Below are 16,279 nucleotides of genomic sequence, written 5' to 3' on the forward strand. Positions count from 1 at the left end.
AACTTTACAGTGAATTAGTGGGCCAGATGCTCCATGAACCACAGCGGGCACCAGTCTGATGATCTATCAACTGAACTTCTCTGAGGAATTCAAATATTTAACAGACAGAAACATCCGTCAGCCTAAAAAGTTCATCAGGCAATATTTTCATAGCCATTCAACCCCATTCGTGCTGAAATAATAACATTGATATGAATCATTTAACATAATCTTTTCAAAACACTTACATTGTGGTCAGTGTAATTACAGAGTGAAGGCAAATTTGCAACTCGATGCCTTTTCGGGTCTGATGATTTGGAACATTCAGCTATAATTGATGTTGCAAAACCATATAATAACATCCAAAATCCACCCACTAGACCGGATGGTACACAGCACTCAGTTCGGAGTAAAGCGAGTTTAAAAAGAAGTGATAGTTTATCTTGAAAGTTAATCAGTGTATGTAGATCCAAAGTCTACAGTCAAACAAATAGATCCATTGCCAATGAACCTTTCGCCAGGGGCAGACTAGGACAATTTTCATTAGCCGATACCCCTACTGTTACAAAACACAAATAAGAATATCATTGTACTGTACTACATTATTATTTTGGTAACATGAATGACCTTGCAAAATTTCTGCTTCCCTAAATAACATAAATCTAACTATAAATAAGTTAGGTGTGACTACATGTGACTCCTCAAAACTATAGAAAAGAAATCAATATCATTGACCGCAGGATGTCAGACAAAGTGCAAAGGTTTGCAGCGCGAGAGTGATGGACTGTCATACACTCTCATTTGGCTGTGTGCAGTCTGAGTTTCTGCCATCATGAACCTGAAGCTACTCTTCCTTTTCCTCTTTCTTGCTGTGATCCTGAGCACTGCTGAAGTATGTATATCCTGTTTACTACTGGTGCAATAATGTTGCATTTTGCTTTAGCTGTTGTTTGTGTCTTGCTTTTTGAATAAAAGTGTTATTTATCAGCCTTTTCGCTTCAGGGCGATTCAGTGATGGTGGAATTAAATCAAGTAATCAAAATTAGAGTTGCAACGTTGGCGTTATTCCCAAAGCTGGAAACGCTCTGTGGGAATTCATGAGGAAAATTATGGAAATAAGTGTAGGCAATCTGCAAAATTGCATGTTAATCGGTAACAGTTAACTTGAATGTTTATTGTTTGTGGTTAAAATGGAATAAAGATACTAGCCACGTCTAATTTTTTTTTTCCCCAATTGCCCTAAACTCACGAGCAAAATATAATGCTGCTTGCTTCAAATGTATCAGTGTGAAAATAAACAAAACAAAAATCTTTCACAATGGAAATGTATTGTATTGATGTCTTTTTACAGACAAAACCTCGCAAACACAAAAAACACCATCGTCATCGTCATCCTCACCATCATCACAACCATGAACATGACCATGATCATGGTCCTCATGATATTCGGGGTCATAAACATGGAAAACATGCAAAAAGGAAAGAACGATTTCAAGATATAATTAACGGTAAGTGCATTACCAGGGTCCGGTTGGAGAGTAATCTCGCAACAACACTAGCAAATGACTTGTTGAAAAGGTTCAGTATTCACACTGCACCAACCGAACTTTCCGAGTAACATCACGTGGACAAAAGGCGCAGTCATTGATTGGACAAATTTAGAAGAGCAAATACAGTGGGGAAAATAAGTATTTAGTCAACCACTAATTGTTCAAGCTCTCCCACTTGAAAATATTAGAGAGGCTTGTAATTGTCAACATGGGTAAACCTCAACCGTGAGAGACAGAATGTGGAAAAAAAAACACAACAGAAAATCACATTTTTTTTATTTTTAAAGAATTTATTTGCAAATCATGGTGGAAAATAAATATTTGGTCAATACCAAAAGTTCATCTCAATACTTTGTTATGTATTCTTTGTTGGCAATAACGGAGGCCAAACGTTTTCTGTAAATCTTCACAAGCTTTTCACACACTGTTGCTGGTATTTTGGCCCATTCCTCCATGCAGATCTCCTCTAGAGCAGTGATGTTTTGGGGCTGTCGTTGGGCAACACGGACTTTCAACTCCCTCCACAGATTTTCTGACTGGCTAGGCCAGTCCAGGACCTTGAAATGCTTCTTACGAAGCCACTCCTTTGTTGCCCTGGCCGTGTGTTTGGGATCATTGTCATGCTGAATGACCCAGCCACGTCTCATCTTCAATGCCCTTGCTGATGGAAGGAGATTTTCACTCAAAATCTCTCGATACATGGCCCCATTCATTCTTTCCTTTACACAGATCAGTCGTCCTGGTCCCTTTCCAGAAAAACAGCCCCAAAGCATGATGTTTCCACCCCCATGCTTCACAGTGGGTATGGTGTTCTTTGGATGCAATTCAGTATTCTTTCTCCTCCAAACACGAGAACCTGTGTTTCTACCAAAAAGTTCTATTTTGGTTTCATCTGACCATAACACATTCTCCCAGTCCTCTTCTGGATCATCTCAATGCTTTCTAGCGAACCACAGACGGGCCTGGACGTGTACTGGCTTCAGCAGGGGGACACACCTGGCAGTGCAGGATTTGAGACCCTGGCGGCGCATTGTGTTACTGATAGTAGCCTTTGTTACTGTGGTCCCAGCTCTCTGTAGGTCATTCACTAGGTCCCCACGTGTGGTTCTGGGATTTTTTTCTCATTCTTGTTATCATTTTGACGCCACGGGGTGAAATCTTGCATGGAGCCCCAGATCGAGGGAGATTATCAGTGGTCTTGTATATCTTCCATTTTCTAATAATTGCTCCCACAGTTGAGTTCTTTACACCAAGCGTTTTACCTATTGCAGATTCAGTCTTCCCAGCATGGTGCAGGTCTACAATTTTGTCACTGGTGTCGTTCGACAGCTCTTTGGTCTTGGCCATAGTGGAGTTTGGAGTGTGACTGACTGAGATTGTGGACAGGTGTCTTTTATACCGATAATGAGTTAAAACAGGTGCCATTAATACACGTAACGAGTGGAGCCTTGTTAGACCTCGTTAGAAGACGTTAGCCCTCTTTGACAGCCAGAAAACTTGCTTGTTTGTAGTTGACCATATACTTATTTTCCATTCTAATTTGGAAATAAATTCTTTAAAAATCAAACAATATGATTTTCTGTTTTTTTTTTTTCCACGTTCTGTCTCTCATGGTTGAGGTTTACCCATGTTGACAATTACAGGCCTCCCTAATCTTTTCAAGTAGGAAAACTTGCACAATTGGTGGTTGACTAAATACTTATTTGCCCCACTGTATATGGCGGAAAACACTTAGGTGACTTGAAGTTCCGCTCTGAGACCCCCAATTTGTCCAAATTTCAAAATTGTCAGATTTGCACGTGTGATACATCACTGGAAAGCTTAAAATGTCAATTTTCGGGGGGAAGAAAAATTTTGAACAGGAGGGTATTTTAAAAAATATACATATTTTTTAAACAGCAACACCCTAACTGGAGGTGAGAGCACGCGAGAGCAGAATTAAAGATGCCATGATTTTAACGAGATATTATCGCGTATTTACCTTGTTTCGATCCAAAGAGTCCATATAGCATGTATCATGGAGTGTCAAGACACAGATGTGAATGGCCCCAGCTGGATTTTTTGGAGAGTTTATGGGTGAAACATGGTAATATAACAAGGGTCGCAATGCAGAAATCCCAGACGTCAAGGTGTAATCGAGATTTTCATTTTCATATATTTACCCTTTTAAAAAGTTTTTTTTTTTTTTTTCCAATTTTTCTTTGTTCGGATCGATTATTTATCATCTAAAATTTTGGGAAAAATGCGACAGTAATGAAAAAAATACAATCAAGTGATAGTTATGAGGTAGATATCCGTGACTTATTTACAGACGCCAATTTTTTCATTGTGACGTAATTTGTTGAAAACTTTAAAATATGCGAGTGAATAATTTTTTAAAGTTTTTTTTTTTTTTTTTTAAACGAAATATTAGAAATCAATTAATGATTCTAAGCTAAAAATGACAGACATTTTGAATAGTAAATATAATTACTTTTTTTAATGGCTGGGTTAAAACAACAGCGGTTGCACGACGTCTGTAAATGGAGGTTTTTTAGGGTAAAACGGACAAATTAAAAATAGTTCGGGGACTTAATGCGCCATGACTCTGCTATGGCAGCATATAGACATATTGTTCTATCAGACACAACAGTTCTTTTGGCTTTAAGGCAGTTTGTTTTATAGAGGGGTGTGAGAGCAGAAACTGCGTTTTCAGCCTAATCTGTGTTTTCCGCCATATACATTTTAATAAATGGTTTTTAAGCACTTCAAATTCAATAATTATGATAAGTTTTAAACATGTTACTGTCCCACTGAATTATTTTTAAACAAGAATAAAGTAGTAGAAAATGCTTGGCTTTATTAAATGCTTCATTAAGTGAGTCCACTCAAATCTGCTCAAGCTGCTCAATTACACACAATGAGTTGCCACAGCAACTGTTTAACAAGTTAAACGTTGATTTATTGAGGCGGCGCTTTTGAAGTTCGTGTCTCTGGCAAGATCAAACACAAACATCTGTCAATCATCGTTAACGTTAATAACCAACTCCAGTGCACGTGCACTGCCAATGAAGAAAGAGCAGGGAGAGGGAAAGACGGAGGGAGCGAGAGTGAGACTACGTGATCAGCTTGGGACAGCTCATCTGTATTCTTTTTTTTTAATTGAAAAAAAATCCGCGATGGACTGAGGGTGCTAAGTTTGAAGCGCGAAGTAACGAGGAATCACTGTATAACATTTTCAGTGTGCCATAGATGCAGGGGCGGAACTTAGGAGGGTGCTGGGGGTACGACAGAGACCTGGTTTGTAGGTTTAAAATGGGCGTGGTTGGGCGAGTGTCAAACTGAAAAGTAATGTGACGCAGGGAACTGTAATATAGTGTTATCTCTGCCAGCCCCCCCGCCCTCCCCCCCAACTTGGCAGTTTGTCTGGAAGGGCCCGCAAAAAAATTCCCACTTGCACCCCACCCATACACGCACACACACACAAAAACACACACCGGACAATCGTCTTGAGGGGCCCGCGAATAAATGTCCACTAGCATCCCCCCCAACTCACACAACCTTTTCAGACGATCCACTTGTGGGGTCCCCTTTATGCTCACCCGGGCCCTATTCAAATTTGTTCCTCACTGCATAGATGCATAATATTTGAATCATATTGTGCTTTTTAGACTTTTTCTTTGGATATATGGGAGAGATTCCTGATGATGATGACGACGATGACCCAAGTGAATGGCTGTATGACCTTCAAGAGCCAGAGGGTGAGAAACACTTCACCTCAGTTTTTTTTCTTACCATCATTTTTTCCCATTTTTTTGAATAATGTGTTACATTTCAAACCAAATATCCAAGGTCTACCCCTTCCTTTCCCTCAGGTCAATGTAACCCAAACCCTTGCGAAAATAACGGCGTATGCAAGGAGAAAGGAAAGAACAAATTCAAATGTAACTGTCGAAAACCTTTCAAGGGAAGACGATGCGAGAGAGGTTAGAAAACATTTGTTGAATACAGCATATAAGGCTTGTGAAAATAACCAATTTAAATCTTGATTAATGTTCCAGGACCTAAGATTTGCAAGAGAGGTACATGTGGCCGTGGAGAATGTGTGCTGACTTCCACGCCACCATTTTATGAGTGCAAATGCAGGCACCCCTTCCAACCTCCAAACTGTAGAACATGTGAGGAACTATTTCTCCTTTCACTATGAGAGTAATACTGTAGATGCCAGGACAGAAAAAAAACATGCAGTATTTCATTATATCATTATAAGGTTGATTGTATTTTAACTGGTTAGCGGTTCCATTTTAACATGATAAATTTCACTTTTCATTGAGAAATGTATCTCTTAATGCTGAACTATTTATTTTTCTGCTCTGGCAATATCCTGCTACGCTTAACAGAATTCGCAAGAATGGCCAAACTTTCTAATGATTGATCATGGCAATCATATCATCTTTTTTTTTAAATAACCTTTTTTTTCTCTTCAGTTAATCTATGTGAGCCTAATCCATGTAAGAATGGAGGACAGTGTGTCAGGGATGGTAACGACTTTGACTGCACGTGTCCTTCAGGCTTCAGAGGTCGTTTCTGCCATGTTGGTAAGTCCCACAACATAGAAAGTGAGGCGTATTGCGAATATGTATATACATTTACTGTATTTTTCGTACTATAAATCACACTTTTTTTCATCGTTTTGCTGGGCCTGCGATTTATACTCAAGCGTGACGTATATGCTGATATTAATACTCGAGGCGTGATAGAGTTGTTTTGTTTCTTGTTATTGGAATAACTGTTAATGTGTCAAGAGATAACTATTTAGCACTTTGTTCTCTGTTTTATTAGTGCTATACTGTATAATAATGGTAATAATGTGCTTGATCCCTGATTAAATAAAATCACGTTCTCAAAATTCGACTTATACTCCAGTGTGACTTATATATGGCGGAAAACACTCAGGTGACCTGAAGTTCCAATCTGAGACTCCCAATTTGGCCAAATTTCAAAATTGTCCTACGTATATGCATATGTGATACATCATTTGAAAGCTTAAAATTTAAATTTTCTGCGGGAAGAAACATTTTGAACAGGAGGGCATTTAAAAAAAAAAAAAATGTAACCCTAAACCAGTGGTCTCCAAACTATTCCACATAGGGCCGCAGTGGGTGCAGGATTTCACTGCAAAAAAACAAGACCACACCTTTTCACCAATCTGGTGTTTTATAAGTGTAATCAGTTGATTGCAGCCAGGTGCTGCTTGTTTTAGTAGAAACCACATTGGTTAAAAGGTCTGTGCTTGAAACAAAACAAAACAAAAACCAGGACCCACAGCAGCCCTCCAGGACCGGTTTGGAGACCCCTGCCCTAAACCCTAACTCCAGATGAGAGCATGAGAGAGCATAATTAAAGGCACCATGATTTTAACGATATAATATTGTGTCTTTATATTGATTCGATTAAAACAATCAGTGTAGCATGTCTCACCGTCTGTCAAGACACAGCTGTGATTGGCCACAGCTGGACTTTTTGGGGATTTTATGGGTGAAACACGGTAATATAACAAGGGTCGCATTTCAGAAATCGCAGACATCAAGGAGTGGTCGAAATGTTCTTTTTCAAATATTTACCTTTTCAAACTTTTTTTTTCCCCTCCCAAATTTTCTTCATTTGGATTTATTATTTATCATCTAAAATATCGGGAAAATGCGACAGTAACAATAAAAAAATACACTTAAGCGATAGTTATAAGGTAGATATCAGTGACTTATTTACAGACACTATTTTTTTTCATTGTGAGTTTGTGAATTTGTTTAAAAGTATAAAATATGCGACTGAATAATTGTATAGTCTTTTTTTAACTATATATTAGACATCAATTAATGATTCTATGCTAAAAATGATAGACATTTTGAAAAATAAATATAATTAATTACCTTCTTTTTATGGCTGGGTTGAAACATAAGCGTTTGCTCTGTGTCTGTAAATGGGGGTCTCCAGGGTACAAAGGACTAATTAAAAATAGATTAGGGACTTAATACGCCATTAAACTGCTATGGCAGCATATAGACATATTGTTCTTTCAAACACAACCATTTTTTTGGCTTAAAGTGTGTATGACAGGATAAAAAAAAGTCTTTTAGCGTTATTATTTGAATTAGAATCAAGACGATTCAACTATATATAACAATTTGGCAAAGCGCAGATGACGAGAAATTAGACTTTTAATCTGCTGTTTAGCTCTTGCCTGTCATTATAGCGCTATAGCGTCCCAACAGGGTCGTCAACAGGGTCATGGTTTCATCTGATTTAGAATTCAACCCATTGAGAGGGAATTATTCAGAACGAAGAAAATGTGACAAAGAGAGCAGCAAAATTTCATTGTTTCAATCTATCTACTACAATATTTTTACAGGATTTTTTTTTTTCCCAAGTATTTTCCCCCAATTGCTTTATAAATGGTATGGTCATGACAGATAACAATCTTGTGCTAAATGGAATATGAAATATTAAAAATGCATTTATTCAGTAGGACATGGCAAAATCACTCGATAATGGTCAAAACTGTCGACTTCTTGGTACCTCCCCACGATATTTTATGCCACCGGAGTTAGTCCGACTTTTGTCATTTCCCTGCCCCGGCTTCGGAGAGCGTAAACAAACCAGGAGGTGTGACAGCTAGCTGACATGCTAACCGGGACCGAGTGACGTCTCAAAGTCTTATTTTCGCTTTTCGAAGCGAAAAATCACACAAAACTGCCCCGGATCATCTCACACGGCGGCGGGATTGTTGATTGTCTTCGCCGATCGGCAACCTGCCCGGCAGCGAGCAAGTTAGAACTCGTCATTCCCCTGCTGCGGGCAGGAGAGCTGGTTTGCCGAGGAAGCAGCTGGAGAATCACCGCCGGACAAACAGGCCGATGTTGGAGGAGTGCGTAGCTGCCACATGGTCAACATGAATATGGCGTAAATTAATGCTTAAAAACACGGCAAAAACGTAAACAGTGAGAGAGCGGCATGAAGTTGTTGTGTGCAGCTAACAAGGCAGGATGTGTCTGAGGAGAACTTTTCTACATGTCTGTCCATGATGAAACGAAAGTAAATATTCCTTTATTTTAAAAGGGTTTGTAGTATTTACTTTGTAATCGCTGTATTCGCGGCCATTTTTAACAAAATGAAAAAGACAGAACACCGGTCACACGAAAAGGACAATAAGCCGAGTATAGCGCTCACCCGGTGGGGTGTGCGACAAGCCGCCGGTCGTCGGCCGAGTGTCATTCTGGGTGGACAAGGAGCATTGTCAGCCACAAAATAAAACAAAACAAAAGCCAGTATTTGACATAATACAAAACACAATGTTTACTCACTTCCCCGTAAATCCAATGGTCCCACAGTTGTCACACACTTGTTTTGGCCGATCTCGGGGTGAACGGGAACTTTCTGAAACCCAAAAAGGCTCAAACGCCTCTCCCTGGTGCAGCAACAAAATCCTGCAGCCGTTTGGCTGGCGTGATACCAAAAATAAACTAATTAATCTGCAAAATCAGCTGAATCCTCAGTCCATCTGCATGCTATAAAGCAACGTTGTATTGTGAGATGCTGACCCGGGTGACGTCACATTCCCATTCGTCCTAAACCCGAGACTGGAGCCGGAAGTCACTCATTTTCATGGTGTGGGATTCAAAAATTTAATATATAAAATGATTGCTTGAACACATATCCAAGCGGTCCATTTCTTTCAGGAGCATAAAACACCGCGTGAAATATTGAAATAAACATGCTTTTTGGTGTCGTACGCACTTTTTAAAATACAGCAGTTTATTTTAAAGAGGGGTGCAAGAGCAGAAACTGCTTTTTCAGCATTGTCTGTTTTCCGCCAGTCTGTAATTTTTGTTTTGTTTTGTGACTTATACTCGGGTGCGACTTATAGTCCGGAAAAATACAGTATCATTATTAATGATAATTGTTTTCCCTGCCAGCCAGCAACATTGTAAGTTCTATCATTCTGATAGTTTTGACAAAGTATCATGTTTGATAGTTTCAAATGGCTGCAATAAGAATGTTAACTTCTTTTAGAAATTTAGATCTTTTGTGCTTCTTATATACCTATGATGAGTGATTTTTCTACAGAAAATATTTTATAATAATGTCCTCGTTGCCTCAAGTGTTAGGCTAACATTTAAGATAGCTATCTGTCAAACAAATACTCCTACAACTGGGAACATCCAGAAATAACGAGCACAGTTTTTAAAGTCTTTCTGAACTTTTTGGTATTCTATATTTGACAAATTATTGACAAATTGACAAGTGCTATAATTCTCAGGCCCAAATGACTGTTTTGAGGAGGATGGCGAGTCATATCGAGGCACAGTGAGCGAGACAATTGACGGTGACGAATGCCTCTACTGGAATTCTCATTTCATCCTGGAGAAAGGAACGGATCCTTTCAACTCATTTGAAGACAGTGATGGCCTTGGCCCACACAACTTCTGCAGGTCAATTTTTTCCTCAAAGGGTGCTGCCGAAAAGTCCAACTTGCTAAAAATGGTCTAAATGAGATGTTTTCTATACCCCAGAAACCCAGATGGTGACTTGACACCATGGTGTTTCTACAGAAGAGGCCAAAAGCTGCTATGGAACTACTGTGATGTAGATGAGTGTCCTGAAGGTACATAGATGTCGGATCTGTTAACAAGATTCAATTTTAAGTTTATAATTGTTTTTTTTTGTGTGTGTGCATTTATTTCGTTTGGGTGACACCAGATGGAAGTGACACTCCACCTCCCACTGTGCGTCCAGTTCCAGTGGATCCGCCTAAAATACCAACTCCTCCTAGGCCTACTCCTGAAAAGCCCAAGCCAACACCTGCCCCAACCCAAAAACCCACTCAGTCCCCACAACCCAGCGAAGCTTCGCCAACTCCAACACTTTCTTCAAACCAATTCAGTACTTGCGGTAGGCCTCAGCCCAAGAAAGTTATGACCCGGATCTTTGGAGGCTTGAAGGTACCTCCAGGGGCATTACCCTGGCAAGTGTCCCTGCAAGTGAGACCCAAGAGAACCACTCAGCCATACAAGCACATATGTGGGGGTGTTCTCATTGACAGCTGCTGGATACTGACAGCTGGACACTGCATGTAAGACCAATTCAGATGTCCACATTTTTGGAAAAAGTTGCGAACATTTCAACTGTCATAGTTATGTCTTTGAACAGTGAACGGGGAAATGACATGCAGGTGGTTATGGGAGGGCTCTCTCTGGACGCTGATGAGCCCAGTGAACAGGTCTTTAATGTTGAAGAGGCTGTTGTTCATGAGAACTACAGGGAGACTCCAGTATCAGTCCACAATGACATTGGTGAGCAATTTTCATTGTCGTAACTCGGTATATGAATAAAATCTCTGTGTTTCACAGCCACAGGTAACGCCCACCTATTTGCGGTTTTGTGGAATCCGTCCTTTGCTATTTGCGTAAAAACTCATCTCAATTCTTAGCTAAATCCTATTAGGCTAGCGTAGGGTGACCATATTTTGATTTCCAAAAAAGAGCACACTCGGCCCGGCCTTGAGATACTTGAATTTTACTCGAAGTTCACTCAAAGATGCCTATATAACTTTAATATATTTAAAGTGTGCGTCCTCCGTCTGGATAGAAAAATTCAGTTTTATTACAAAAAATTTATAGCCATATAGTATACAACCAAAGACACAATTCAAATTCTCAGTCGTTTCTCAAGAGGCTTTATTCTTCCTAAAAAATGATCAAACAATTAAAACGCAAAAACGAAACAAACAAAAAACGAATTAAATAATAAATATATAATAATAATAATATAATGCACACCCATTGAAATGTAATCCAGTACATACACACATGCAGTAGGCTATGTGCCAACTAAACATTTTTATAAATTACTATCACGACAATTGTCTTTGAGAAATTGTTATTCCCACTCAGTCAATGTTCTAGATTGCACGCAAACAATAACGGAAATAAACCGACAAACGATGCAACCAGCATGTTTCCAAACGCAGCAGTTCAAAACTATTAGCTTCAGTAGCCGAGGTAAAATCAAACATTGCTATAAAAGTTTACAATCACCAGCAGTGCAACAACGCGACACCAAACGGGATTTTACCGATCACATCAGTACAAAGCTACGACAGAAGTCACCAGTTGACGAAAAGAAGTTTAGCAAGTGTACGTACCGATAGCCTGTGAGCTGGTGTGACGAAGGCTTGTTTGTGAATGACAATTGACAGTTAATGCCATGATAAAGCCAGTCTGTGACTCCACACGCATGCGCAAATCTGTATCCAAAGTAGAATAAAGATACAGTGATACCTCGACATACGGTCGTTTCGACACACGATCTTTTCGGCACCCGACGTAAAATTTGACTCGCCATTTGTTTCTACAGCCGATGAAATGCTCGAAATATGACGATTTATGAAAGAGTCGCATTTTCGTTGTTTTCCCACAAGACGGACGCAGGGTGGATTTTCTTGTGAGAGAAATCAACATGGGTTCCAAGAATGTTAAAGCAGGTGGTGAAAAATCAAAATGGGTGAGGCTTACTATTGAAATGAAGATGGAATGATGGAAAAATATGAGCATGAGGTGTTCGTCCGTGAACTGCTTGACAATAGTCCTCTGACCTGCGTTCGCCAGTCTTTATAAGTTAAGGTGACAATTATGATTGTGGTACCATCGCCAAAGAGATCACCAGCTTCGTCAGGTTTTTAATAATTTATTTCAGAAGTTGTTCAACACAACACGCCAACTGCCAGCAACAACAGGACGTCAAAAGAGAAAGTAATAACTCAACTGCACTCTCTCGCACTCTGCCATCAGCCCTGCGGTGCGTTCAAGTACACCACGCAAAATACTGTATTGGCCCGAATATAAGATGGTGTTTTTTCCATTGAAATAAGAATGAAAAAGAGGGGGTCGTCTTAAATTCGCGGTCTAGACATTATACCATTTCACGACACTAGATGGCGCCAGATATCATTGAAGCAATGTTTTGTCATGACAGATCTCAGCTACTCTCAAGTTTAACCAGTTTGCATGATTTTATTGCAATGTTGTTCCTTATTCAGATTTGTTTCAAGACTACAGTTACAGTTAGACTTCACTTTGATGGTTAATGCAGTTATTGCAATTTTGTTGTTTTATCACAATAGATTGGTTTATTTACATTTCAAAAACCAGAAGCCATTCATTTAGGAATGTGATTGCACTTTAGCTTACATATTTAAATGTTCAGGTATTAAGATATAAACGAGGCAAAATAACATGTTTTTTCTCTCAAATATATCGTTATAATCATTTGTTTGGGATGTACTGTAATTATTTTCTGTATAAAAATTAATTTGGTGTTCAAAAGGTCTTTTTTCAAACTAGCGTCTTGAAAAAGAGGTGGTCGTCTTATAATCAGGGCCATCTTATATTCGGACCAATACGGTACAACCGCCACACTAGAACCCGATTTGTTACGTTATTAGTTCTTATTATTATTACTACTATTATTATTCCAATTTTTTATTCATAATGTATTTGTTTTGATCTTTGTAATTGCTTTTTGCAATAGTAACAGCAGTATTTATTAAGGATTTAGTGTAGGTTTTCGGGCTGTCGGAACGAATTAATGGAATTATAATGTGTTCTTATGGGAAAATCCTGCTCAACATACGACCATTTCGGCTTACAAACAAGGTACTGGAACTAATTAACTTCGTATGTAGAGGTACCACTGTATTTTTTGATTTAATTATTCTTCTGGGTGCATGAGCATTTGATTATATACATATTCATCGTGATAAAAGTCTTAACAAATCGGAGGGCTGTCTGGGAACACTTCACAGGCAGCACAGTACCGTAGTAGTCTGTTCAGAGCGCCAGTCAATTTCAACACACACAAATTGGTCACGTGAAAAATAATGAAAACCGGACATTTCCATGAATTTATAAAACCCTGCCCGACGCCCTGGACAGGATGTGAAAAGTGGACATGTCTGGGCAAAAGAGGACGTTTGGTCACACTAGGCTTACGCAATTGTGCTAACAGGAGTGTAGTGTAGTATTGTGTTGTAATACTCAAGACCAGCCTTGGTCACGTATCTAGGTCTCAGGTAGTTTGGTATTGAGCACACTATATCAGAATCATAATATTTATATTGCCATTGAGCAGAAGCGCAACAGAATATCTGTTTCATCGAACATCCAAATACCGTTACATGAATTGATCTATAAAATTTCATATAACAATGTCAACAGACAAATATCTGTCTAAAAATCTATGTAACACAATGTTATGTGTGGGTAAACTACTCCTTTACATGTGTAAGCTAACAATGTACAACTGCATTTGTATAGCGTTGCTGCGACTGGAAGGCACTAATGGTTTTTGTGCCAATGAGACTCAGTTTGTGAAGGCAGCCTGTTTGCCTGAGGGCCCGATGGCTGATGGGGAGGAATGTACCATTTCTGGATGGGGTGCTACTGAAGAATGTAAGTCCGGCAATTGAGATGATGGGAAGAAAAAAAAAATCTTTATTTAAGTGGTTAGACGTTTCAATTCAAAGAATTCGTAAACCGTGAATCAATTAGCTCACGGCCTTGTCTCATTACTCTTTGTATTTACAGCTGACTATGGTTCCAACCATTTACTGGAGGCCAATGTTCTGCTTATCAACCAGGAGAAATGTTCTGAGAGCAAAATTTATGGTTCTTCTTTGGATAATAGCATGTTCTGCGCTGGCTATCTACAAGGAGGGGTTGATTCTTGTCAGGTAAATTAGCAGAATGCTAAATACTAAACTAAAGTGTGACTAATTTAAATTTTTGAGTGTGTCTTTGGATTAATGAGCGAGGACACTTGTTCTTTCAGGGCGACTCGGGAGGACCGCTGACCTGTAAGCGGAATAACGTTCATGTTCTTTATGGTTTGGTCAGCTGGGGAGACCAATGTGGAGCGAAGAATAAACCTGGGGTCTATGCACGGGTCACTCACTTTCTGGACTGGATCAAATCAAAAACTCAAACATCATCTTAATGAAAAGCATCAGTAGTCCAGCTCTAAGCTTGGGGCTAGTGATGCACTGAACCTCACTCACTATGAGTCTGGATTTAGTGTTTGTGCAGTCGACTTATTTTGGACTGTAAATGTAATTATACATAGCACAGTCATTTATGAATAAGGTTGACACCTTTAAGTGTTCTGCGCATTTGTTTATGAGGTGACAATTACGATGATATCAGTAAAGTTCACTTGGTGTCATTAACATTATACACATTGCTGGTTTTGTTTAGTTTAATTGACTGAACATGATTTATAGACATAGATTTAGTCAAATTGTGATAACAAACTGAATAAAACATGGATTTTGTTACTCTATAAGAGAAGACATGGGTTCTCAGGGTGATTAGTGAATGTCAACAGCAATACACACAAAAATGAAATGTCACACACGTATTCCAGATTGATTGGCTTCATTTTCTCTGTAAATCACATCTGCATGGTACACTGACATAAGCCACTGACCTCAGTGTTGTAGCCTACTGTGCTGGGGCCTGAAGGTCATATACAGTGTTGCGAATAACTCCGTTATAAATAACGCCGTTACATAAACAGCGTTATTTTTTCAGTAACGGGGTAATCTAACTAATTATTTCTTCCGCCATTACAACGCCGTTACCGTTATGATGGTCAAAAGCAGTGCGTTACTTACTTTGAATAAATTGAAGGAACTACCAGCCGTAGCGAGTCTACTCTGCTCTGTTTATTTGTCATCCAAGACTTGTGGTGCGTTCAGGTTCATGGCAATGAAAATAGTAAACACACATAGCCTACCTTTGCAAGAACGATGGAGTTGCCGTTTAGTACGGTCATAATGTGTAGGTCCTGCACCCATCCTCAGCAAAACTCTTCGTAGCTTTGTAGCGATTTGTAATTTCGGAATCGCTGATGAGTTTAGTAACATACACCAAACAATAAATACAGCAGAATGTCCATTTCGCGTAATTGTGGAAGCCCGTCGACATCTTTACTCCATTTGTCTTCGGCTTGCTCGTAAGGGTCAACATTGTTCACATCCTTAAGTTTGATCACATATCTGTTCTTCGCCTTAGTAACGAGTTTGTCTCTTTATCGAACTGGCAAGTTAAAGTTTAATGTCCCGCGAGCCAGACCTGCTTCCAATATGGCTGCGTTGCTGTGATTCCCCATTCTGTGACGTAAACGCTCGAGCCTAATAGCGCACGTACTTCAGAGCCGGTGTTATCACACACAAACTGGAACAGCGCGTGCGGCAAACACACACACGCAAAACAGATGCAGAGGGATATGATTGCAGAGCATTTGGAGGAAAATTTGTCCTTTACGAGGTGGAGACATAAACACTATTTCAAGTTGGTTGAAATTAAAGGAAAGAACGTGCATGTAAAGTGTAATTTATGTCCCGGGTCACAGCTTTTGTCGACATCTGTGGTAAGCAATTCAAATCTGTTTATTTTTGTTGCACTTCAAGTGTAGGATAAATCTGTTGCTGGTGAGGTGCAATAAATATTTCAAGGTTCTATAACACAACTACCTATCTGTTCTTCTGTATTCAACTGACTCGAATACTGCTCAGAAAATGTCAAATTCTTTGACATACAACAACTTCTTTTAAAGTAACGGAAATAGTTACTTTCCCTCGTAACTAGTTACTTTTACTATAGAGTAATTCAGTTACTAACTCAGTTACTTTTTGGAAGTAGTGAGTAACTATAACT

At 39.2% G+C, this 16,279-nt stretch overlaps 1 protein-coding gene across 1 annotated transcript; it reads left to right on the plus strand.

Annotated features, from left to right (window-relative positions):
* Nucleotides 1-750: 750 nt before the first annotated feature.
* On the plus strand, nt 751-15,261 carry habp2 (hyaluronan binding protein 2). Its single transcript, XM_057848622.1, has 13 exons — nt 751-871; nt 1,331-1,487; nt 5,180-5,269; nt 5,384-5,494; nt 5,570-5,686; nt 5,996-6,106; nt 9,826-9,997; nt 10,079-10,170; nt 10,266-10,638; nt 10,716-10,858; nt 13,880-14,014; nt 14,150-14,295; nt 14,394-15,261. Exons 1-13 carry the CDS (start codon nt 812-814, stop codon nt 14,556-14,558), a joined length of 1,872 nt encoding a protein of 623 aa, XP_057704605.1. The 5' UTR covers nt 751-811; the 3' UTR covers nt 14,559-15,261.
* The last annotated feature ends 1,018 nt before the right edge of the window (nt 15,262-16,279 follow it).

This window comes from Corythoichthys intestinalis, chromosome 10 (assembly GCF_030265065.1).
Source record: "Corythoichthys intestinalis isolate RoL2023-P3 chromosome 10, ASM3026506v1, whole genome shotgun sequence".
NCBI classification, from domain to species: Eukaryota; Metazoa; Chordata; class Actinopteri; order Syngnathiformes; family Syngnathidae; genus Corythoichthys; species Corythoichthys intestinalis.

Excerpts from the sequence above, each read along its gene's own strand:
- habp2 (XM_057848622.1), top strand. The coding sequence starts at position 812 with ATGAACCTGAAGCTACTCTTCCTTTTCCTCTTTCTTGCTGTGATCCTG. Across the intron at positions 1,488-5,179 it reads ATTTCAAGATATAATTAACG|ACTTTTTCTTTGGATATATG; the intron begins GTAAGTGCATTA and ends TGTGCTTTTTAG. Across the intron at positions 6,107-9,825 it reads AGGTCGTTTCTGCCATGTTG|GCCCAAATGACTGTTTTGAG; the intron begins GTAAGTCCCACA and ends TATAATTCTCAG.